General features: G+C 46.2%; 1 protein-coding gene and 1 long non-coding RNA gene across 2 annotated transcripts; one reads left to right on the forward strand and one right to left on the reverse strand.

The window, feature by feature from the left end:
* Positions 1-248: 248 nt before the first annotated feature.
* Positions 249-19,493, reverse strand: LOC133210407 (zinc metalloproteinase-disintegrin-like NaMP). The gene is made up of 24 exons (XM_061349740.1): positions 19,307-19,493; positions 16,789-16,889; positions 16,340-16,416; positions 14,744-14,822; positions 13,698-13,774; positions 12,533-12,728; positions 12,194-12,256; positions 11,906-11,977; positions 11,229-11,398; positions 10,493-10,577; positions 9,143-9,273; positions 8,169-8,346; positions 7,355-7,444; positions 6,745-6,940; positions 5,964-6,066; positions 5,230-5,386; positions 4,510-4,590; positions 3,901-3,979; positions 3,694-3,784; positions 3,268-3,367; positions 2,540-2,605; positions 2,147-2,224; positions 1,139-1,207; positions 249-1,039 (listed from the first exon to the last, which is right to left on the reverse strand). Exons 1-24 carry the CDS (start codon positions 19,356-19,358, stop codon positions 1,007-1,009), a joined length of 2,424 nt encoding a protein of 807 aa, XP_061205724.1. The 5' UTR covers positions 19,359-19,493; the 3' UTR covers positions 249-1,006.
* Positions 19,494-19,653: 160 nt separating this feature from the next.
* On the forward strand, positions 19,654-25,262 carry LOC133210336 (uncharacterized). Its single transcript, XR_009724919.1, has 3 exons — positions 19,654-19,767; positions 24,513-24,612; positions 25,229-25,262. It is a non-coding gene; the product is annotated as an uncharacterized LOC133210336 (long non-coding RNA).
* Positions 25,263-25,600: the final 338 nt, after the last annotated feature.

Here is a 25,600-nt window from a genome sequence, read left to right on the forward strand (position 1 = left end):
CCCCCTCAGTCATAAGCCATCACGCAAAGCCTCATGCTGTGATGCTGTCCCATAATAACACCCCCCAGTGCCCAGCCTGGTTCTCATTAGTGACTTTACAACAACGCCCGCTGGCGCAAGAGGAGTTAGATGAGAACACCAAGGTGTGTGTATCTTGGAAGGCAGAAATACTTGGCTATCTCTGGAGCCATGGGGCAGATGAACTCAGTGATGGAGTTTGTTGACTCTGCCTTTCTAAACCCTGGTGGCAGCTGGAGCTCTCCTTCCACTGGCACAGCCAGAACGCTGGGAGCACTTGTAAGCAGCAAGTGGCTTGGCTCCTGCGTGCTTTGCTTTGGAGCACGTCCCCAGCTCCACCTGCCCAACAGAGGAATCTTGTGTCACAGGTAACCTAAGGGATTAATAAGAGAATTCGGTCCAAAAGGATCTTTCCAGAATCAGTGCGTTTCCAGTGCATAATCTCATTATTCCAAGGCGGGTTCAGGTTTGAGGACACAAACTGTTCTCCAATGAGAAGGATTTTCCTCTTCCCAGAACCTGCACTCGAAGGACAAGGCCTGGTCTGGTGTTGAAGAGGGGGCTGCAGAGATCCAGAAATGGAGTTTACACTTCACAAGCCTGGCTCTGTACTTCCCTGATGAACTCAGGTCTGTGCCCAGGAAAGCTGTGTAGGTGCAGAGCATCCCAGTGCAGCCACCTCTTGCAGCAGTGGCCTAGGAGTTAGGATGTGCTAGGCAGCTTTCACAGCTTACTCCCAGTCTACACCTTGGTGCAAGCAGCAGTTCTGCTTCTGTTTGCTTTTGGACAGTAGCATGGTGGCATCACCAAATTGTTCCTTGCTCTTTGCAAACCAAGCCTGTCCTTTCAAAGCTGTCAGTTGGTTGTTCTTGTATTAAAGAGCACAGGAAGGCATTCTTGGTTGTCTTTGCAGAAGTGGAGGAATCAAGGGGCAAACAACTTGTCCCTGAGGATTTCAGGTATCTCCATCACCCCAGCTTCAGAAGCTTCATACCCTGGGGTTCATTGGAGGTTTTAAAGCCTACATGAAAAAGGAAAGAGTTAAATGACCGCATGCTTGGTGCTCTTTCAATGAATTACATCCCGAAAGAGCTGCTGCTCACATTTAAGCTCAGGTTACCTGAGGTGGAGGTGGAGGTGGACGTTTGCCTTTGGGGACTGGAAGATGAGCTGGCTTTCTCTCTGGTACCTGAATAGAAATGAAGTTTAAGTGTCATTAGGCTTCCCTGCCTGAGCAGCTGCAGAACCCCCCAGCCTTCATCTGCTCCTACTGTTCTCATGTATTTCCTACAGCATTCTCCTAGTGGAAAATCTATGGGTGGATTAGATTAATCCCTCCACATGCAGGGTGTCACCCATAATGCACAGTGGGTATAGAGCTCCTGTTTCAGAAAACCACGGAGCTGTTCTCAGTGTTTAGCTTCATCTGCATCAAGTATCCATGCTCTGCTTGGGAAGTTAAAGCTGGTTATGTGCTGAGGAGAGCATCTCCAAAGGCAGGGGGATATGCAGCTGATATGGGGTGTTTAGTCCTGATCCATCATTCTTTAGGCAGGCAGTAGCATGCAGTTACATTTCTGGTCTGAAGATGGTTTCTGTACCCTTGTGTCAGATGGGCAGGGGGCTCAAACGACGAGATGGTAGATATTTGAGGGAGTCATTTTCATTAAATAGGATGCTTTGGGTTTATTAATGGCAAATATTTGTATTCCAGATATTTGTGAGAATTCCAACTATATTTATATATATATGCACATTGATGGAGATCCCCTCACAGGTGGCATCTTTAGAGAGCTACCACAAGACAGGGACCACTGCAGTAGCAAAGGTGCTCATCGTTTGTGTTGTGTTTCCACCTGAGATCCCTGTTGGTTTGGACTCCACGTACTATTGCTTGTGGGATGTTCTGGTGATGGGTTACAGGACCCCTTGGCACAGACTAAGAGTCTCTTGGGCAGTTTAGGATTTTGTGGCACAAAAGGTGGCTCCTACCCTAAAGGATGTGTGGTTTGAATGTCTGTGAGTTAAGGGGGGTTTAATGAGAGTCAAAACTGAAAATCCCAATTGACACCTGATGGTCCTTTGCAGCTCGGATGGAAGGTGTGCAAAGCTACAGGGTTATACTCACAAAGATCTCTTCTGTGAGAGAAGGGGCTGGCTTGGTAGGAGGAACAGGAGGTGGGGGACCTCTTGGCCTTATGGCAGGCTGTAAAGGCAGAGAATACAGGATATGTTGACCCTATATACATCCTGTGAAAGCATGCATCTGTATGTTCCCATGGGAACATGCAGGCTTGTGTTCTGTATAAAAAGAGCACTAATAGGGATTAAAGGATGCATTCTTTTTGGAAGCAGGGATACTTCTTGCTAGCTGGCCCTGGGAAAGCACCCAGGGCCTTATTGGGAGTGCAGGGATTTCTTTAGCCTTTGGGGTTGCGGTTCTCCACCATGGCATGCACTGGTGGGTGCTGCCTTCCCTAAACATGGTGTGGAAGCAAACGCATTGCTGGGAAGGACTTACACTGTGGAGCTGTGGCTTGTTCTCCTGCAGCGGAGGTACAGGGAGGAGAAGTTTCTTGTCGTTCATCTGAAAACAGGGAACAGTTACATCTGATGGAGCCTTTATCTGCTTCAAGAAGACAGGCTGAGAAAGTTGGGGCTGTTCAGCCTGGAGAAGAGAAGGCTGCGTGGAGACCCCATAGCAGCTTCCAGTATCAGAAGGGGGCCTATAGGGATGCTGGGGAGGGACTCTTCATTAGGGACTGTAGTGACAGGACAAGGGTAATGGGTTCAGACTGAAACAGGGGAAGTTTAGATTGGATATAAGGAGGAAATTCTTTCCTGTTAGGGTGCTGAGGCACTGGAATGGGTTGCCCAGGGAGGCTGTGAATGCTCCATCCCTGGCAGTGTTCAAGGCCAGGTTGGACGAAGCCTTGGGTGCCATGGTTTAGAGCGAGGTGTCCCTGCCCATGGCAGGGGGGTTGGAACTGGATGATCTTAAGGTCCTTTCCAACCCAAACCATTCTATGATTCTATGATTATCTTTGCGGGCTGCTTTACTGCACACAGATTACTGTGGGACCCAGAGCCATGTGCTTTCCCCATGCTGGGATTCACAGCACTGCCCTCTGAGCCCCGGACAAGGGGTTTGAAACCCTGCTTGAATTGTAGCACACTTTGATAGATGATTTCTGATATTCCAATCCCTCCATTACAATCCCTAGGGACCAGAGCTGACCCAGCTCTTACCTTCTGGGCAGGTACTGGCAGGACAGGGTGTTCTCTGTGCCTTTGTTCTTGATCCACAAAGACTTGGTTCGTGGCTCCAGGTCCCCTTCTGGTCTGGCAGCTAGACAAAGATTCCATATAACTGTGAATCTTAACCTGACTGAAGCGAAAAGAACTGGAATTCCTGCCTTATTCCCAATGGTGTGTTATGGAGCCATGTCCTTTCTTCCCCTTGATTATTCAGGGTTAATCTTGAGAGCTACAGTTTCAAGGCTTCAGTACTCTCCCAGCTGTGGGATTTCTGTCATGGATCAACTTCCTTGGCTTTCCAGCACCCAATTCCCTCTACCCCCTTTGAGAACCTTTGCTTAAAACCTGTCCAGGAGTTGCTTAGTTTTAGGTTTTGGTTGCATGGGGGGGGTGACTCAATAGGGGTAAGCTTTTTACCTCTTCTTGAACACTCGGGAGCGGATGAGGACCACTGCCGCGGTTGCCGTGACAGCGAGGACAACCAGCACACCAGCGACTATAGCAAAGCCTGGAGGGGAGAGAAAACACAAGTTGCTGTTCCTTAAAAGATCTGCTATTGCTAAGAGTTTTCCTATCACATTGGAGGCAAAGTGGGGTTTGGCACCAGGTCTAGGTCCTGCTTACTGGTAACTGCGGAGGAGCTGTCGCAGGTTGGTGGTGCCCATCCTTCCTCGCACTGGCATTGCAGCTCGTGGTCACACACCTGGGGAAGCACAAATCACTTCAGGATGGGAATGTGAGTGAAGCTCTCAGTGGCTCCTGATAGGATTATTGAAGCTAGGTCTGGAAACTCTCATTTGACTTGCACTAAGGTTTAGCATAGAGAATAGCAGGTTTGTGCAGTAAAGGACAGGCCTGGTTGTCTGCTGCCATGTGCCTTTTGCAGGTGTTTCTGCAGTAAAAGCTACAGTACAAGGCACAAAGCAGCAGTTACACCTGTGGGTCTCTCTATGTTCAAATGGGATGAGCACAGTTTTCTTCCTAAACCAGAAGATGACCTGCAAGAGAATAGCTGTGATTCTGTGGCTCAGAGGCAGGGCCAGGCACAGCATCTGTGTCCATGCTCTATCAGGTTAGATTTGCTTGCATAGAAATATAGAAAGCTTCTGACTCCACAACCTTTGCAAATCCCTATCCCAGTGATCTAAATACTGTCATCAGTAAGTTCTGTAGCTGATGTGCATGATTTCCTTGTGTATTCTAAGTTAATAGCAACAAGCACTGGTATCTTACAGCATGTCCAGGACACTTGGCAGAGCAGTTGGTTGACCTAAAGACATCTTCAATGTAGACACATTCTCCATTGCTGCACACCTGAAATGCACAGAGCAAATGATAACGAAGTGATCTACAGCTTTCAGAAGAGGCAGAGCTTGCACTTCATTGCGTAGAGTGATGGGGAGTAAAAGGAGGCATAGAAGCAGGTCTGTAAATCACTAAAAGCTACATTAGGAGTCTGAGATGTGGATGTGATTTTTCACTTGACCTTTGGATCTCTTATAGCAAAGGGGAGTGACAAAGATGTCCAGATATCACTGCTTTCCACTCCTCTTCAGTCCTTCACCCTGCCCTCCCCTCCCAGTAGAAATATACAGTAAAGGAACTGGGAATAGCACTCGGTGATGCTTAGCACAACCATTATGGAAAGAATGAAGAGTATAATACAAGTATGATCTTTTAATCTTCATAAAAAGGTTTGTTCCTATTGCCATGTGTATTTTTGTCAGTAAGAAAATAAGCCAGCAGTCAAGCATAAGGGAATGGGAAAGAGTCTGTTTGCTTTGCTGCTCGTTTGTGAGAGATGTAAGGCAGAAGATCTAACAAATCAGATCAACAGAAGTGTCCACTTCAGTCTTCCCAGGTTAAAATCTCCCTTGTCTGGTAAGAGGGCTGAGGATATAAGCAGCAATGAAAGAGAGGACACAATAAGGAGTAAAGCTGGTTTGTACTGACCATCCCGTTCCCGCACTTGGTTCCATTGAGAATCATCCCTGGGTCTGCTTCTCCATTTCGAGGGAAACTTGCTTTGCAGGACTCAAAAGTCACCAGGCTCCCATCCCGGGGCATCTCGTTCCCCCCGGTGCAGAACAGCTTCCCACACATTGTGTCTCTGGAAGGAGAACAAGAGCTGCAGTGGAACAACGGCACAGCACTGCAGGACTGTTGGAGCTGGTCTCTCCCCTAGCTGGAATTTGGTGTGTGCTGGCACTCCTAAGAAAGGGATTTTGGTTTCGGGTGCTCCCAGGTTGGTTTGTGAGCAGAAAGTGGCAGGTTCCTGCTTCCTCTGGAGCCCATGAGGGAGCCCAAAATGGGTTGCAGAAATGAGTTTTTAACTGTCCTCAGCTTCGGAGGTTCACCTGAGGTCCAGGTTCCCTGTCCAGAAATCCCTTCCTTGTACTTAACTGCACTTGCACACACACGCACGCAGGCTTGCACACCTGTATGTACACATACATGAGATACATCCATATAGGATACACATACATGAGAGCTCTAGCTCTTTCTCAGACTGATCTCATGATTTAGAAACCAGTTTTCTTAGAACTGGCTTTACCACGTCATTCAACCTGACCCACAAGGGACACGTTGGTGCTGTCTAAAACAGCGCGCTCTTTGCTTCCGCCTCTTAACCAGAATGGGAACGGTCTCCTCCCGGATCCCAGCAGATTCCATAGCACAGTGCTTACTTTTTTTCACATGGGACGTGACTGCCTTTTTCTTTCCTGCAGTATCCATAATATACCCCTTTCTCGTTCATCCGGTAACAGGAGGCTGCGCCTTCGGTGGCCTCTGTGATAGAGGAGAATTCAGTGGGGTTAGTTTGGGTTCTCTGCCTGTGAGACCTCACAACAGTCAGTTCCCTTTACCTGGGTAGGAAATAGCCTTTCCCAGTGAAGTTACCCGTGGGCCTAATGACCCTCTGGCCCTATATGCATTAATTCTGCAGCGTTGCTGTATGCACCAAGCAGAGCGTGTCCTGTGTTCTCCCTATGGACCAACAGACCTCTCCTAAGAGAAGGGACGTAGTCAGGACTGGAGATGGTTTAGGACTGGGAAGGGGATAAGCCACCGCACACCTTCAGAAACATAAAGGCATGCTGAATTCAAGCACTAATTTAAAATACAGGCATTTCCTCTTCCTAAGAAGCAAAGAGCCAGCTCCACTTCAAAGTTCCCTTAAAAGCATTGTGCGAAAGAGGAATACGCTTCCCACTTCCCATTTCTCTAGAAAGAGTTGGTATTGTATGTTCTGCACTCTTGCTCAGTGATTATAACCGCTTAGGATTGCATATAGAAATAGCAACTGAGTAGATGCTACAAACTAGAAATCATATCCACTATATAAAGCATGAAGATGCACTGTTCCGCTTTGCAAAAGGCCTTTGATTTGCCTGCAGGCAAAGCCTTTCCCTTTATCCCTCCGTTGACCGATGCAGACTGATTTTCCCAGTCCCAGGCTGTACTCACGTGCTCCAAAAGCAGCTTTGCACTGGTTTTCCCGAGTGGGACACTGTCCCATGTAGCAGTAGCCCTCGCCGTAGTTGCAGGGATGCCCGTTGACGCGGAATCGATCTGCTGGGCAGTGCTCAGAGAAGCCAGTGCACATCTCAGCCAGGTCACAGTCGTGCTTAGCTGCTCTGCAGACAGCTCCTGACTGCTTGTACTGCAAGGAGGGGGAAGCAATGCTGCACTTGAACACATGCTCCTCTGTGCTGTTTAAAGAGCCCACTGAACCAAGGGTTATATTAGGGGAGACAAATCTCAGCCTCGCTGCGCAAGATGCCCGAGGAGCCAGATCCGTGTCTGATTTAAAGACAAGGGTTTTGCCTCATTGTGCCCCAGCTTTTCTTTCCAGGAGGAACTGGGTAATCAAACCACTCCTTTGTCCAGGATGGAGAGAATTGGTAGCTGTGGTGTGGTTTGGGATGGACAAAGTGCTCTTTGATTAAAGGGCTGGGTCAGTAATCACAATTAAAAGGGATTGGCTCTTTTAAGAGGTCCATGACTGCTTTCCCATGGGGGGAAACCCACTGTACCCTCAAAACTGTGGGAAGCTGGAGCTGGGGAGGAGCCTTACCTGGCAGTTTTCACAGCACTCTCCATGTGCACACGCGGAACCTGCCGTCAGTTTGCATGACTCGGGCTCGCAGCACTCGTTTGTGCACTCCTGTGGCAGAATCAGCAGTCAGAGCTCTGCGCTTCAGGGTTGGGTCCTCTCTGCACTGCATTCCCAATGGCCTACCCTGAACTTGGTTACTGAGGGAAAGGGATCCATTAGGCTTGCACTTGGCTTTCCTGGGAACCATGTTCGCTGGAAGCCAGGCCAGTCGCTGTGGGCGAGCACATAAAGGATACCAAGTGTGCTGGGTTGTGCAAGTGCGGATGGAAGTTGTGCAGGGAACTTGCTTATTTCTGCTCAGACAGTTTTGTATGTGTGGCTTTTCCTCACTCTCAGTTCCTCTCTTATAGAATCGTGTAGGTTGGAAAAGACCTTTAAGATCCCTGAGCCCAACCGTTAACCCAGCACTGCCAAGCACCACATCCACAGGTCTTAGGGATGGTGACTCCATCACTGCCCTGGGCAGCCTGACAACCCTTTTGGTGAAGAAGCTTTCCCTAATATCCAGCCTAAACCTCCCGTGTTGCAACTTGAGGCCATTTACCCAACGCAGCACAACAAAGCATGCTGTCATCTTTCCCACTCCTTGGCATGCACTGTATAGGGTGGCTGCATTGCAGATCAGCAATTCAATGCTCACAGTTTCTACCATAACATTTCAGCTAGCTTTGAAGTGCCTGCTTGAGAAACTACCAGAAACCAGCTCCTAAACAGCCTGAACAAAGCTCTTTGCCCCTTCCAAGCCTTGTTTTGTTCCCCTTTATGCGGATACCTCAGGAGTACCACAGTCGCATTCCTCTCCTTTCTCCACAAAGCCATTCCCGCAGGATGGAGGTGCTATGATGCTGTTTTTATCTGGGATGTCAGTTAAGCATTTGGGCATGTCGCTTAGCATGTATTTCTCAAAACTTTGGAGGCTGCACGAGCTGAATTTCTTGGGGATGATGGAACTGTATTGAGAAGGCAGAAGGGTTTATGTTAGGGTGGGTGTAAGCAAGGGGAAGCAATACTCTTTACAAGAGAAATTCAACAAGTGACCATCCCTATTGAGTGCAACCATTTATTTATATATATATATATATATATTGATAAGTACAATGGTTACCTTCCATGGGGAAAGAAAAGTGGAAACAAGCAGATGAGAAATACTTAATGTGCTGCATGTAAAGACTGCATGTTATAAATGTAAAGATATGAGCCTGGTTTATACAGACTGTGCGTGGATGCTTCATGCATTAGGAGCTTTCCATTAGGACATCCAGCAGCGGCTCAGGATGTTCAACCAGGGGTGAAAATTGAGCTGAATTCCTCTCTAATGGGTGTTTATTGCAGGTACAAACACCTGATATGGTTTTCATGAGAGTCATCAGGGTAGAGAATGACAACATACTGTAGGTTAATGCTGGGGAAGCTCTGTCCTGAGATCCCACAGCCGGTATGTGCTGTCCTCATTGTAAGGGAGGAAGGGTGTATGGTTCAATGTGAAGGCCTCCACCTCATGTGCAAAGCTAATGTTATCCCAAAGTGACTAAAGTTGGGTTTGGGGTTTTTTGGAGGGGCTGTATCTGCCTGGGAATATCTTACAAGGACCTGGAATGTCTTCATTTTTCTCTCTGTATAATTAGAATGGAATAATCCATTAACAATCAATAATTACCAGTCCATTTGGAACCTGGCAGCTTGTCCAAACCCCACCATGAACCGCCCCATGTGTTGGCCCCTTCACCTTTCCATCCTACCTCCTACCTGACAGTGTCTGTCATGATGCAAACTTCGGCGCTGCACGTGCAGGCTTTGGTGTCGTGGCTCATGCCAAGGTTGTGTCCCATCTCGTGGGCCATGGTAGCTGCAACTGCGATTTCGTTTCTGTTGTGGTCCTGGAGAGATAAGAGCAAAGCATTGTTCCTGTGGGCATTGTAGAACAAGTAGGAGCATCTGAGCAACCATCTGGCTAAGAAAGAGGGCAATTCAAGTGCAGCTATACTCGCTGCTACGTAAGGATTGGTGTGGTGTTCAACCCATGAATGCCTCTACTCCGTGCTTTATGCTCTACTATGTTGTAATAGCACTGAGATGATACCACTAATGAACATGAGTAAATTGGTATAATTAGCCTTTAAATTAACAGGAGGAAGTTAAGCTGCCAAGTAACAGCGTTAAGGGGAAGTGAACATCTGAAAGCCTTCATCTTTCTGGATAGATGCCCCTGTGCTTAGGGTAATTACGTGGGTGAGAGATAATTATTGCTTATTACACCAAGGTAACTATTGTGTACAGTGCTGTGTGTGCAAGGTAAGGAAAGGCAGATGCCGTGCTCCATCTTTGCTCTTAGCTTGGCGTTTTGTGCCTCTTGGAGGGAGGAAATGAAAAGTCCTCCTCTTCAGTGAAAGCCAGACAGATAAACCCAGGTGATAGTGGAAATGCATAAAGCACACGACATTATCCTGGTCATACTTTTCCAGCATAGCACTGCAAATCATTCTGCTCTCAAATGCATCCCTGCACCCTGAGAGGTGTTCTGGTTTTATGTTCATCCTATGGTTTCCTAATGGTGTGGGAAAGCTGGAATTTCTTGTGGGTAATTCCTCTTAGCAGCAGCCCAGCCTCTGAAGCTGGGTGCAGTTGAGTTCCCGGTGCTGTTGGTGAAGTTTGGGATCTGTGTTCCTGTTTAGGCTGAAGTTCACATGCAGCAGTTCAGTCAGCTGAAATTAAGTGCTTAAACTGATGGTATTAAATACGACAGAACTCATTTCCCATTTGAAACAGGGAATCTTAAGGTAGAAACACAAACCCACTTATTTCTCTCTTCTAACTCTAATGGAGCCAGGTACTCCAAATATAAGTGTCTGAGATAGATGTTGGCATTTAGATAACCCACACGCACTGTGCTTTGTGTGTGCTTCCATTATCCTATTTTGGATAAACAATTTCATCCAAAATCCAGCTGATTTCACCTCAAATCTGACTGTGGATTTCTACAGTCCACTAAAACAATGACACAAACTGGAGGTGTTGCACACCCGGCTGCTCACGAGCATTCTTTGCTGCTTGAGCAGGAAAACCTTTAGGAATAATAGAAACAAAAAGAAATCAGACCTGAATAATACCTGCAGAATATGTATCACTGCAGATGGACTTGAGAAAGGCTAATCCAATCGTTGTCCCCTCAAAGTCATAGCCTCTGTAAGGAAGAAGAAAGAGTGAAATGCAGTGCTGTGACCAGGGAGCAGATCTGAAGTCAAGCTGGCTTTACTAAAACCAGGTTGAAGGCTTTAAGCATATTCTCATTTCCAGCTCTGGTTTGCATCCTGACTCAACACAATAGTTGAGGATGTGTTTAAAATCACTGCAAATCTAACAGAAGGGAATACTCTTTTCATTTTAGTTCTTAACTTAAAGCATGTCTCAGTTATCGGACTTGAAGCATCTATTTGGGTGTAAAGAGCTTGATGAAGTACTCTAGGTGCAGCAAAGTGCTCAGATGAATCAGGGCCACTGAATGTGAGCCAGGAGAGCCAAGTGAGTGCTGGTTTAGTTTGGCCATGTGCGTTTCCCAGCTGCTAAACTCCATGTCATAGCTCTGGAGGTGTTAGACCACGCTGCAGGCTTCAGGGCACTCGGCTGTGCCAGAGCAGGGAAAAGAAGAGACTGAGATGGAGCACAAGGGATTCGTATAGAAAAGGGAGATTCTGGGTCCTAGCTGGTGATTGTGCTCCAGGAGGTAAATAAAGGTAAGGAAAGAGAGCTTGCATTTCTTTCTTTTGCCTTGGGATTAGTACAACCTGGTACTCTATGGCTTGGGAATGCGAATGGGAAGCGGACCAAAACGCACGTGATCAGCTGAGCGTTGTCGTTCCTTTTCCTCTTCAACAAGTCTGAGAGCCTCCACTTGGAGAAACTGTCCAGTGTGAACCCTGCAGCGTGGCTCAGGAGGCATTTGTCAGCGTCTGTCCAGATTTCCAGGCCAATTAAAGCCACGTAGATGTTAATGGCCTTATAAACCTGCAGCCGAGAAACAGCGAAGGATGAAGGATGTTGCAGAGACTTCTGAAACAAGCACTGACCCCGGTGGTTGCTTCCATTTCCCACTTGAAACGGAGTCCACTCCAGGCCTGATTTAAGCTTTAAAGTTGCAAAAAAACCTGAAGAAACAGAACATGAAAACATATTCCCTCCCCCCCCCCCCCCCCCCCCCCCAAACCAATTACAAAAATGGCTTTAAAATACTTGGGAATTCCAGCAATATTTTGGAAGAAATCAAGACTCACTTAATTCTCCTTGATGGATTTCAATCCTTTTACACAAGGGTAAAGAAAATACAGTATAAATCTCTATCAAAATCTCGTATGTGAAGGCAAAGGGCAGGATAATGTGAATGTGTGTTAAATTTATTTCTGCAATGGTAATTTCCAGTTCAGTTTTCTTTCTTGTCTGTAATACTGGAAATTCATGAGGCAAAAGCAAAGGAGCTCTTCAGTCACTTGGGTTTTATTCTCATTTTGCTCTTACCGTGTTGACGTAATTGACCATTCCAAAGATCCTTTGCCTTACAGTTTTCACGTTTTTCTCATACTTCTCATACTGGCAAAGAAAACAGTGTGTTAGGGAAAGGAGAGGTAAAAACTGATGAATCAGAACAGCCCATTGAAGATTCCCTTGCAAACCCCCCCATGCCTCCTCTACTCGCTGTTATCTTTCCAATGCAGTGTTCTGTCAGACATGTTTTAAGATCAGGCTCATTTTGAATGTGTGTCTGTGAGTAGGATGCAGAAGAGGACAGCTTGTTTCAGTACTCACCAAACTGTTGTCTGCAACTATGTAGACTTCCAGATACTTTTTTGCCTTCAGGTATGCTTTCATCTAGGGAAAAGAGAAGTTTCAATGGCTTCTGAGACCTGTTGCAGTCTCAGCCTTTGCAACTTCAAGCCTTGTATCATAGAATGGTCTGGGTTGGCAGGCACCTTACAGATCATCTTGTTATGAGGGTATTTCTTTAGCCAGGCCATTTAGAATGGGACTGCTTTGTTTGAAAATGATGAAAGGTAGGCTGGCTATTAAAATGGTTAAGATTATGAAAGATAGGGTAAAAAGATAGGCCTGTACTTATGGGACTGTTGCTTGACTCGAAGGACTTACCTCTGGGCTGTTGCTGGATTTGAAGATGTCACCAGTGGGGTCATTTGAGTCTTCTTCCCAGGTATTATTGACCAGACCACAGGTTTTGATGGACTTCTGTTTGAGTTTCTCGTACTTGTAGACTGCGTGCTCATCGCTGTCTGAGGTTCCCAAGGGTTCAATGAGGTACTTCTGACCACGGGTCTCAAAATAGCCACTAAGAAAAGGAGTTAGAGTGTCACCTTTTGAATCCACAGGGCTGAATCAAGACAGCAAAGTTACCTCTAGCAGCATTTAGCCCAGGCATAGGCACCACTGCCCACACTGCCACACTGGGATGGTTTGGCAGCGTGCAGGCAGGGTGTACAGCAGTTTAAAAGCAGAAATCAAAGCTGACAAGTCAATTGGAAGATTTGGCTGCTCAGTGAATCTCTGAGACTATCAGTCAAAAATAAACTGGTTTAGCAATTAATTCCATTATATTTGGTGCTTTTGTGCTTAACAGATGTGACTGAAAAGTGAATTCCACTTGAGTGGGGAATTCAAAGGTGTTTTTCGATCTCAAACCCAGATGAAAAGCTGCAATATTGAAAGGAATTAAGAGTTCTGAATCATTTTGAGCAGCAGATGTCAAAATGAGTGCTCTGTGTTCACACATAAATACCACAAAAGGCAAGTATTGGGCAGAGACAGTCTGGGGTTTGGCCACATGCCACTAACCATGGGGGAAACGTTCTGCTGCAGCTTCTCAGACTCGAGAGCCTTCCTCTTCCCTTTTTGTATTGCACTGCTGTGTCTTCAGGGATTAGAAAGGAGTGGATTCTTCTAACTGAGCTTTTCATACAGAAGCCTAACCCTTAACTGCTGTGACACTGAAAATGATGTAGCCTTCTCTTGAGGTGTCAGTGGAGCGTCTACAGCTCAGAAGCATCAACCCTGAGTGTGAAGTGTGAGCATCATCGAGTGCTGTACATCCTGATCTAATGTGGAATTTGTTATCTAAATGTATTGTTATAGATACTTCTTCAGCTTCAAATTTAGAAACTCTGGAAGTTGAGAAAGGTAAACTTTTTCTCCCTTTTTTCCTTATAGGCATCTCATTTACATCCTGATCCTTTTTATATTGGGAAATTTATCTTCCTAGAGAATGCACATTCTGCCACTAGGAATTAAACCTCCAACTTACCTTAGGCCATTGCAGGCACTGATGCTCGCTATGGAATCAGCATCATTCTGAATGTAACCTTCATAATAACAGTGATCCTGTTTAGAAAGAAAAGATATATTGAAGTAATTTGATTTGGGCCAATTCATTGCAGTCAATGAGACGCAGCCCACTTTGACAGCTGCCAAACCACACTAGCTACAAGCTACAACAAGCTATGAATTAAGGTCCATGCAGAATAGGTGCTGTTTGCTTTTCACAGGATCCATTCAGGGGATGAAAGTAATTGGAACAATCAGAAATGGCATTTTTTTCCCACCAAAACCAACCTGATCACAGCTCTTTGTGCACATTTATTTCACTCAGGATCCTCTTGTTCCTGCTGACCACTCTGTGACAAAGGATATTAGGCTTTGTATTCCAAATCATGTGTTAAAACAAGCTGGACATCACTGGACAAAGAGCTTCAGGTGAGACCTTTGTTGAAGATCAGGCCCATGAGTGCACAGTAGATTAAGACAGAATGAGTACAGTGGCTTCCTTTGTGTCTGCATCTGAATGCCTCATTTGTCATGGCTCAGAGAAACCACCTGGGGTGACCTGCAGCACATATGTGGGGAGCGTGGGTGCCAACAGGAACCATGAGGAGATGTCTTCATCAGGATCTATGATCTCACCGAGATTAAGGGGGAAAAGCAAGTCACGGAGCTGTGCCCAACAAGCAAAGTCAGGAGGTGCAGAGCAGGGGAATGGCCTTGGCTCCGCTCCCTTTTCTGACAAAAGGGAGAGATTTGGCTCAGCAAACGTGTTCATCAGCCGTTAAGTAAATGGTGGTTGACTTTTGAAAGGCAAACAGTGTGTCTGGTTGGCAACGGGTATAAATCAGTGTAGCTCTGCCAGTCACACGCTGCCTCTTCCCTGCCTGAATCACAGGGCTTAAACCTTGCTTTAAGATCTTTCCTCTCTGTCTCATATCTGCTGTTATTGACCCATTACTATGGACCCATGAATCTCACCTTGACCTCCTCAAGGCTGCAAGTATGAGGGAAGGAAGCCTTTATTATTACCTTGATCTGAGGACTTGTGGTTATTTGTCGCCCGTCGTCAGAGTAAACTGTTTCAGTGTAGTCTCTAGCCAATAGGTGCCTGCAAAGAGCCAAGTGCCATTATTACTCAAAAGGAATTGGAGTCATCTAGAAATGAGGCAATTACATAGCACACAAAGTATGGAGGGAATGCAAATGATTGCTCAGGTTATTATTAATAGTGTTAGATTGAAAACTAGGGAAGCAAAGCTGCTGGGTGGGGAATTCTGCCGGTTTCTAATCCTTACTCAAACAAAGGGACTGTTCTAAAATAAGAAGGCAATTAAAGCCTACTTATTTCATTGCTATAAACTAATCTCCTTGTAGATCTGAAAGTAAATGTATAATTACATAGGCAGTATTGATCCTTTTTTGGCCTCGGATTTCTGTGGGCTTTTCCAGCACTCCACGTGTGAAGTGGTGCTGTTCTGGTGTCTGCCCAGTTCACCCCTACTGATTTCAGAGAGCAGAGGTCCAAGTGAAGGATGTTCTGTCTAAAGAGAGCTCTCTTTGTACCCATATGTGCTGCTGAGCCATCAAATTGAAACATGACTACAGAATAAATGACTCTGTTTCTACTGGGAGAGGTGCTTTGGGTTTCTTGTTAGCAGACACCTTTGTGATTTGCTATGGGAGGCCAGATCCTGCAAGGCTGTGTGCTTTCAGGCTCCTGTGCAGGACAGCACTAAGCAGGTGCTTAACTTTAAGCCAGGTCTGCAGTCCTACTAAACCTAGCAGCTAAGCAAGTCTCCATTCACTTCTGTTTGGGCAATTACCACAAATTGCCCCAATCCTGTTTCTTTTTAGAGTGGGATTTAGCACAATATAATTCCCCTTCCTCCCCACCCCAAATATTTAGATTAGATTAAACCAGGGCTAAACAGTTAATTATAGTCTCTATTTAGCACGAACTGATTATAGTACTATTGTATTTACACAGCCATTTGAAAAGCACTTATTACAGCAGATTTGTTTGATCCCATGTTAAGTATTACAGTGGAGCCAGCAAGCAGAAAATCATGGGTGTGCATTTTGTCAATGCAAGTGTACATCTGGCTCCTCCAAGTCCAGCAGCAGCATCGTTTGTGCTAGGGTAGGCAGTGCTGGAAGCTGAACTATTAAGGATTGTACATTTATTATTACTATTTCCCTTTTTTGCTGAGTGTACAGAGCCAGCACAGCCCCACCGCATGGATATCTTGTGCTTCTCTGTAGCTTCAGCCAGCAGAGAACAAATAAATATAACCCATAGACAAGGAAAACATGTGAAATAGTATTAGAGCATTAAACATTCAGTGGATTTAGCCACTTAGGATATAAATGAGAGAGCAGAGTTAGCAGTACAGACAGGTCATTCCATCATGGCTAACATCACCTGCATGTGTAGCTGTTCACCTTACCAAAGCAGTGACATGATGCTTTCTCCCCCTGCTTCTTACTTTTGGGTTGAAAATGTGCCTTGACCAAAATACCTCTGTCTTACAGGAGCCAAAGCACTGTTTCTTTATGTCCCCAGTGCCCTACAGAGCCATTGACAGTGAGGAATAATGCTAGAGGAAAACATTGAACTGAACCTACTTGTTCTTTTGTAGATGCAGTATGACTTCCTCTCCGTTGGCTTTGATTCCATACTCCATTGTGTCATCATATTTGGTCTGTAAACAGATTGAAGTGTTAGAATACAGGCTGCTAAGAGTTCTGGCTGTTACCAAGTCTCCAACTGCCTCCTTTCCCTCCTCTTCCCACCAAAAATAAGTATTCTGGCAGGTCCAGAACAAGCAGGAGGTCACTGGGCTTTGGATTCTTTAATTAGAGGAACAAACTCAGCTTTGCAAATGCATTTCTACGTCATGAGCACAAACCCAGCTTTACCCAATATGAGATCACTCTTCCAGCTCTTCCCTTTCATTTCCTTTTGCACGATCAAGTGTCTGGCTCCAAATCCTCTTACCCTTGAAAGCCAAGGGCACTGTGACTCCAGAAAACCTTCCCCATCTCCCCGCAAGGAAAATGATGTCTCCTAGTACCTCTTTGTTTCTCTCTACGTCTCTTCTGTGCACTGTGTGCAGTTTCCGTGGATAAACTACTTCATATTGCTCAACTTCAGGTAGCTTCTTGCTCGTGCTCCCTGGGGAGGATGAAATGCATGTTTAGGCAAGGACAGGTCTAACTTATTAAATACTGTGTCCCATCACATCCTTTTGGGCTCTATGGTCATTCATCTGTTGCACCACTTGTTTCTCATGTGTTCTCTGCACGTGCTCGTCTGCTCTGCTGAGCAGTCACCCCCATTACGTGGCCTTAAGTGAGGTTTGTTGCAGTGTGGGTTTCAGATGTTGACATACCCGGCTGTTTCCATGCTTCAAAGTACTTTATGCAATGCCCTTGGGTTTCTTTCCCCAGCATCAGTAATAGCTGGTGTGCAGCATTCAGGAAAACAGGGATGTGTTAGTCTCTGACAAGGCAGCAGCAGTTTTATCTGCCTCCTAAGCTCTTTGATGTCCTACAAAAGGGCATCTCATCTGAGCTAGCAAATTCTTGAGCACTGGACGCTAAGCACAAGAGCGCTTTGTTGTAAAAACCTCAAAGAAAGCACTAAGGACAAAGGGAGAGTGCACCTCCCATTTTAATTGTCTGCCTCAAGGTCAGGTTTTTACAGGGCTGGGGCATCCAATTGCTGTGATTTCCTGTATCTGGAACAACAGGGCCCATCCTCATGCAAATTGTGCCACTGAAATGAACAGACTGATCCTTCAAACTGGTTTATTTGCGAAGCCCTTGCCAAAAGTTATTGCAGAAATAAGTTGGTTGCATGCTGACAGAGCTGAGCGCTGGAGTGTGATAGCAGGCATGATAGTATAATGGGAGTAAGCCCCAAGAAGTTGTCTTATATCACCTGAGCACAGTGCACAGTGGCTATACATGTACAGTACTCAGTGCACAGTGGCTATACATGTACAGTGCTCAGTGCACAGTGACTATACATGTACAGTACTCAGTGCACAGTGGCTATACATGTACAGTGCTCAGTGCACAGTGACTATACATGTACAGTGCTCAGTGCACAGTGACTATACATGTACAGTGCTCAGTGCACAGTGACTATACATGTACAGTACTCAGTGCACAGTGATTATACATGTACAGTGCTCAGTGACTATACATGTACAGTACTCAGTGCACAGTGACTATGCATGTACAGTACTCAATGCACAGTGACTGTACATGTACAGTGCTCAGTGCACAGTGACTATACATGCACATGCTGTTAGCAAGCCCCAAGTGCAAGTTTGTTACTGTGATTTACAATGGTATATTTTATATTTTAAGCTATTATTTTTACTTAGAAAAGCCTCTTTTGCTTTGCAGACTTACTCTTTCCATGTGCTTAAAGCACATCCTTATGTAGCAATCCCAGTAATATTTTAGGCCCCTCAGAAGAGTTCTGTGCTTCAATTTTATCTATGTACTCCCTTTGCTGACTCTTTATGGGACAAACTGTAGCCCAGATGGTTTAAATTCAGGCTGGATTTGAATGGAGATGCAGAACTAAACTTGGCCTTTTCCTGCAGTGCAGCACAAGCAGCATTTGGAGGCAAATGGGTAGGTTTTGTGCCAGGACAAAGTGTTTCTTAGAGGTAGTTTTGGAGTCAACTCTTTATTGTCTTTGTCTGGCTTCAGGCATTGTCTTGAGTCAGTAGCTTTAAGGAGGAGAGGAATTCCTTGGGCTCTACATCAGGTGGGAAAAGTGCTCACAAGGAACAAATCAGTTTGGTCTTTTCCAAGAGCCTCAACCAGGAAGAAAAATCAGTGAGGATTTCACTGCTAATGAAGGTTTGGTTTTGTCAAGAAACAAGCTCTGTAACACCCAAAGCCATCCTCATGTGCCCAACTTCAGAGGCTCTGAGCATCTAATGAGATCCTAGAGGTACCAGCATGCAGGGCTCCCTATAGCTATGGAACCCGTGAGTGCTCGTGCGTGCCAAGCACTGCAGGACTCTGATCCCTGTTGACATGAGCTGGAAGAAACAATGCACGTGGAAACAACAGCGCGGGCTGTTAAGGGTAAGGCAAGTGAATACACACAACCTGCAGTACCACAGAGCTGATAAGGGCACTAAGAGTTTGGATTCAGGGAATGTCATTAACCAAATTCAGATAGAAGTCTTTTGTCTCTGTAATGTATATACAATGCAAATGTATATACAAATACTAAGTGCTGTCAGTGTAGTAAGTTGTCCCAATTGGATAAATTGCCCACTGACTTGCAGAGGAGGTTATTTCCTAACTGGCTCACAAAACTAACCGGTTCTGGGTCTTTAGGCAATCCATGGCCAGTTGTTCCCCTAGTAAATACTTCCCTAACTAAAGAATTTTAGGTAATTGCTTTGAATAGAAAGAGAGAAAAAAACAACCATCCCGACCTGCAGCAGGACCACTCTTCCCATGGCTTTAATCCACTGTTCTTCTGCGTTATCTACGTGTTAATCATTACAAATTCCATAGCAGCCACCGGTAAAGGGTTTCAAAGCATGGAATCCATACCTTGTTGGAGCAAATGTAGCAAAACAGCAGCCAGAAGCGGGGTGAGAATCATCTCAGGTGTGCTCGGCCAGCGATGGTCGCGGTGGAGGGGAGCGCCGGGCTCCCAGGCTGTGAGCAGTCCTCCCTCGTGCACTGAATGAGAGGAGAGGGAGCGAGTTGTTCAGCTTGGTTCTTGTTCCTATATGAGGAAGTGTTTACTAAAGGTGTTGCACAACTTTCAAGTCACAGACTGTTACAGCAAGCGGAAGTTCCTGCTGGTTAGTGCATGTCACACGAATAGTGATGTATTGATTGCTCCTTTCAAAGAGGTTCCCTGAAAGTCTCCAGTGTAATAAATAAAGAGGGAGTTGGAGGGGTCCTAAAGTTCTCTTTTTATACCCTGACTGGTAAAAAGCTATGACAGAAACAGTGGGTGACAAGCGAGGAATGGGAAGGTTTTCAAGAGGTTCAGGGTAAAGCAGGTAGACAGGGTTTGTGTTCAAGACGTGTTTCAGTTCTTGCTGTTGACCCTTTAATCTCTGTCTGTGAATCATACTTGCAGTGTAAACACTGAGTAGGTGCTTCTCTGCCTTTTCTATATTAGTAATGTTTGCTCGAGGTTCGTGTGATAACATCTCACTAAAAGGGGATGCAGACAGTGAGCAATCAAGGTGGTATCTGTCAAATAATGCTCTAAAAATCTGTGCTAGAAGCTTACCACATGGACATAACCTGTTGTAATGAAATAGTACTGTGTGCTTCTTAGGGCACAGCTTTCAGTGCAGAGCCATTTTATAGTTTAACTTCTTAGCTGTTAGAGCAGGTTTTACAGAGTGCATGGCACTAGAATGGATCATGCTGTATACTTCAGTATAGGAATATAAATCTGTATTAGCAACACATGTGCCAGCTTTATATATTCATCTCTTATAGTCATGTCTAAATAAGTAACTATTGAAGTGAGCCTTCCCAGGACAGAGCTGCGACCTTACCCTCCTGGGACTGGAATGTGGCTTTGGTAGCAGCTCCATTGGGACACTTTAGCTTGGAGACAGCGAGCTTGCATTCTGTAAGAAAAGTCACATACCATAGGAACCCGTAATGCATCCCGGGTTAGGAAAGAGCACTTCAGGCAAAGAACTCATGAAGCATCCTTGGGAAGAGGTTGGGCATCGCCCTGCCAAGGTGTTTGTTTCATCAGGGAGGAGCTGGGTCATCTATGTTGGTGTCTTTTTAGTTCTGATATGATAAAGCTTAGTCTAAAAGGTAGACAATTTGGTATTAGAAACATTCTATGGATGGAAATAAGCAGTGCAGCCTTGGACTAAATCTTACAAAGATAACTAAGACAACCGAACTTTGGAAATGAGTGGCTGCTACCCCGACATTCATCTCAGCTCATTCTCTCTGCATGATGCTTTGGAAAACCAAGCACTGACCTTACCAACCTCCAAAACGAATGTTCTTATGAAGCTGTGCTTTCATATGGTGTAGAAAGGAGAGTTACTTTATGAATAGACACCGCATACCAACAGAGAGCTGGCAGTAAGAAGAGGAGGGGATGTGGTGAAGGTCTTGGGTAGACCTGAAAGGGAATTGGGTGTAATTTCCTTCTGTGAGTTAAGCAGCATTTGGTGTTTCTGCCCTTGATTCCGTAACCATCCGATGGTGGCTTCTTCCTGCAGAGGTGGAGAGGGGTGTGCCTGACAGGAAAACTGCTTCTGGCTCTTTGAAACCCCTTTACCATTGTAAAGCAGTTTGGATGGTCACAGCAGGGTAAAACTGACTGACAAGATTGCCTCACCATTCAGTAACTGGGGTATCAATGGTTTTGACTCAAGTGTGGTCTGCTCAATGAAAAGAAGGAAGCAGTAAGGGGTGGAATTCACCTCTGCTGAGATTAAGCTGAGTCTTAGAAGTAAAATGTGCTGGGCACTAGGCTGAGCTCAGGAAAAACCAGGGTTTGAAGCCCTTCTCTGCTTCTGCCTTGTCCTAAGGTTCACTTTGAACCGGGTTTACAAAGGTATTAATGCACTCCAGAGGGATTTTCAGGGAGTGGTAAACAACACGTGCGTTTCCCCTGCTCTTCATTAGGTACATGTAAGGACACCCATAGAACCACTACAGACAGAGATAAGCAGTTGAGAGAGATAATTCAGTTCTTCCATCTATGTCTGCTTGTTCCCTTCTGCATTCCCCCTGTCTGACCCTGGCACGAACAGCTCAGTAGCTCTGCCTCTTAGCTCAGCATCCACATCCTCTTCCTCTTGGGAGCAGGCTCAGGGAATGGATGTTGTGTTTCACACACCACAGCCGCCACCAGGCCAAGCTGGGGCTCTTGGCTCGGCTCTCACGGTAACCTGCCCTCCGCCCTCCTTCCTTTGCTTCTCCCAAGCTTCCACCCAAGCCAGCCTCCAGGCTGTTTTTCTCTGATGCACAAACAGAACCACGGGGCTTTGGCATCCGAGCTCCAGCCCTGCGCTCCTCATTGCTTCCTCCATCTGTTCGTGGCTGCGTTCCACTCTCCCCACAACCTGCCTCTCCATGCCAGCCCCAGCCCTTCCCCTCCATCCCCATTGCTGATCCAAACCCCACTGAAGTCAACAGAAGACCTTCTATTGCTTTCCAGGGCCCTTGGATCAGCTCTGCGATTCCTCTTTAAACCTACTCCTTGCATAAAGCTTTTTCTTGTGCTTGCCTCTGTTGTCCCACCCATTCCCAAAGTTAATCCTCCTGCTGTTCCTCCCCTACCAGTCTTCAGTGGTTTGTCCTTATTTTCTGGGTTCCTGTTGAAGGCTATCATCAGATCGCTGCTTTAGACCTATTTGGAGTGTTTGGAAAAGTTATTTCCCTTCTTCCTATTACTTACCTGCTCCTCAGCAGCACTTGGCTACACTTAATACAGGGTTTAATGCAAAGTGAAATGCTTTCACCTCAGCTGTGGTTGAAACTCACTCAGCAAGCCCCAGCCAAGTTATTTTTGGTGTGGCTCTAGGCAGCTCACCGACAGTCATCTGAGTTTGACTAATGAAACCTCATCACAAACTCCTTATGTCTGTCGCCCTTTCTTGCCTCGGAGAGCATTGTAGACATATATGGTTTGTTACAAGCGTGTTCTTCCTTCCCTTTTCTTCCAAATGTAACACAAGAAATGGTTGCTTCATCCTCTTTCTGTATCAGTCTTTGTTAGCTGCATTTTGCTTTGTTCTCCTGCACCAGTGTCCTGTAGTACCTAGAGTAGCAGTGCTGTGCAGGCTGTAGGTGCTGGAAGGTCCCGTCGGTGCTTGGAGGTACTGAAGGCACAGACCTTTGACATATTTCTTAAGAACATCTCACAGTTTCCCAACGTGATGAAGGTGAATTCTTGAGGGTTCACACTTCTCAGAAAACACGCTTCTGGCTGTGCCATGCGTTGTGCAATTGTGTGCACACGCAGGAGCTGTTGGATGTTCTCCATCTGCACAGCAGGGGTGACAATGCAGGTCATTGTGAGTTGAGGACCGTGGGCTTAGTTCCCCTTCACAAGTGTTGCTTCTTGTATTGTTTGCACTTGTGGCATGTGAGGTCTGGCTTGCTTTTCCCAAGGGACCAGGGCATCCTGAGTGCTGTGACATGGTGTCTAGCACGATTCTCTGCTGGCTGGCATCCATCCGGGGCTCTGCTTGCTGTGTATGAGGGCAAAGAGTGGCTCAGTTCTTAGAGCAGGGGTCTAGGAGGGAGAAGGCTGTGGAGACACCTACTTAGAGCTATGCAAGGCAATGTGTGTCCAATGGACCCACACATTAGACCTCCATTGACTGAACCTCATCTCTGCCCATCCTCTCCCTCCTTCACCCCTCCATTGTCCATGGAAAGCCCTGCACCTGCCTGCTCTGCTGCTGTCCTGCCAGCTCTGCCACAATCCGGCCTTTCAGCTCAAATCCTTTCCCTTTGGAGAGAGCTGGCGAGCCCTGGAGCATCCAGACAAGAAAGGGGAAGCAGGACTATTTTACCTGGATGACCTGGCCTAGTGCCTCCAGTCTGATGGACTCCAACTGCTTCCCACACACAGAGAGAACGTTTTATTGAGTCATCTTGCTCTGTGCTTGAGGCAAGAGCATGGACAAAGGAGCAACTGTCCAACCTGAGCTCCCTCTGCAGCAGGAGGTTTTTCCTGGCATAGGGAATTTGATGTAGTTACTGACAAAGAGCTCCCAGTGTGGACAAGGCTGTGCTTTGGACCAGCAGAGTAAAGGTGCCTTCTGCTCTTAAGCAAGCCCTATGGGTACAGGTGTGATTGTGTCTATGTCAGGATGCCATGCCTAGCACATCCTTATGTGGTACCAAGTACACACTGTAAATATATTGGGCTTTTACATCAAATGCAGCTTCTCTGTCTGTTGCCCAGGTCTGTGAAGGGTGGTTTTCCATGCTGTTGTGATGTGAGCAGCTGTAATGAATGTGGAAAAGGGAAAAAACCCAACAGCCACTGACGAGCTGGAGCAATTATGGATCCTTTGGCTATAGGGGATTGCAGCACTCGAATGTTTCATTACCTCTTGTGTTATCTTCATTAAATAGGCCTTGAAAGTGTTATTCGACAACAAGCAACTCCTGGTCAGTGTAATAGGATAGATCAAGGGGTTGAACTGCACTCCTTCCTGAAAGATGGACATCTCTGATTCAAATCATCTCATTTTACTTGTCCAAGCTGCTGTGCATGCTCCAACTGCTCTCAGGCAGTCCCTGAGCCTTTTCTTAGGTGCCAGCATGTACATGATGTATTCAGAATGCTGGACTACGGAGGGGAGTTGGGGTTCTTTTGCTTTTCCAGGGGGCTGCGTGAAGGGTGTTGCTTCCAGTGCTGGTACTGAAGGGTCCAATGTGTCTTTCAATGCCATTCCTGAGGGGGTGATTCCAAGGAACTTCTAAACAGCTCTCTTTGCTGGGACCTCATCCTGTTAGACAGGAGGCACAGAGGGCTTGCCAACTCACATGGTTTTATGGGGAGTCTCAGTCCCTTTATTGCCTTCCCTGCAGCCTTGACCCCTGGAATCATGTGAGCAGTTGTCAGCCTCAGCCTTCAGTTGTTATTCTTGTTATTGTACTGGAAAAGAAAGCAGTTTTCTGGGTCTTGGGGATCCTGAAAACCCAAACCTGAGCACCGCAAACTGAGAGAGCACATAAAAAGGACTCAAACTCATTGTCTGTTGCTGTTAATCTCCTGCTCTCGTTGTTATTTGTTTAGGCCTGGCTGATGGTTTTGAATGCTGGGGGTTGGCAGTCCTGAATCCTCACCTGAGCCTTTCCCTTTCACCAAGAAGCTGCAAGCTGCCCCAAGACAAAAGGTGAATTAAAGCATTGATTTAATCCCGGTTTGCACATGGAGGAGAGTTTGGGATTAAGGATTCAAGGTCTCATAGGAGGTCTCTGGTGACAAAGAAACAATTTCAGATCCTCTAAGCCTCAGTGTTCTCTGCAGCAAAGTAACCTAGAGCCTCCACTAATGATGCTGCATTGCTTCTGAGCAGCTCAGAGAAAGCTATTTCTAATGTTTGCATATATACATAAAACATAGAAATATGTGTATTAGGGTTAGGGTTATATGTATATTATATATATATTTTATACATATATATTTGAAGGACTATTTAAATGATATATAGATATGTAATGGATGTATATAATAGATAAATGGGTATAAATGAGAGCTGCAGTGATTTGTACATGGAGGGGTCAGTTCTGAAAGCATCATTCCTGGACCCAAAATACCTCTCTTTGAGAAGTGATCCCTGCCTGCCCGCTCCTCCTGGGATCAGGAACCCATGTGGGGTGGATCGTGTTCCTCCTGCCACCCTGCACATGCCCTGGGAGGAGGACAGGCGCAGAGCCTAGGAGAGAAGGAACAAAGGCAAGGCCCAGCGGGGCTGTTTGCTCTTGCCATGCGCTGCTGTCTTTCATCAGATAAGGCTGTGGCCACACAGTGGAATATTCCCAGGCAGAAGACAAACACCAACCTGCTTGGGTTTCATCTGCCCCAGGGACGTGCCTGCCCCTCCAGTCATATGATAGGGAGCTGGCTGGGATTCCCATGCAGAGAGGGCCTTCTGGTTTCATCCTGCTCTAAGGCGTGCCTCGTGCTGCAGGTAGATTTTACCCACTAAGGACTTAGGGGGGGATGAAGGGATCTGGAATCAGGAGTAAGTGGTATATCATAGGTAGGTTGTTGCTTAGGACGTGAGACACAGGAGGGCTGCAAGAGACAGGAGCCATCCACGTGAATGACACCGTTGGTGGCTGGGGATGGGCAGGTTGGCAAACTCTTGTGTTCCCTCC

The sequence above is a fragment of the Neopsephotus bourkii genome, unplaced genomic scaffold (assembly GCF_033783945.1).
Source record: "Neopsephotus bourkii isolate Nb327-2 ecotype Australia unplaced genomic scaffold, CSIRO-AGI_Nbou_v1 NB_457, whole genome shotgun sequence".
In the NCBI taxonomy this organism is placed as follows: Eukaryota; Metazoa; Chordata; class Aves; order Psittaciformes; family Psittacidae; genus Neopsephotus; species Neopsephotus bourkii.

What these genes read in the sequence shown, in the direction of transcription:
- LOC133210407 (XM_061349740.1), bottom strand. Translation starts at nt 19,358, where the DNA reads ATGATTCTCACCCCGCTTCTGGCTGCTGTTTTGCTACATTTGCTCCAA. An exon ending in CTGCATCTACAAAAGAACAA is followed by an intron (nt 14,823 to 16,339) that starts GTAGGTTCAGTT and finishes GGCTCTTTGCAG; the next exon opens with GCACCTATTGGCTAGAGACT. An exon ending in CCACAAGTCCTCAGATCAAG is followed by an intron (nt 13,775 to 14,743) that starts GTAATAATAAAG and finishes CTTTCTAAACAG; the next exon opens with GATCACTGTTATTATGAAGG.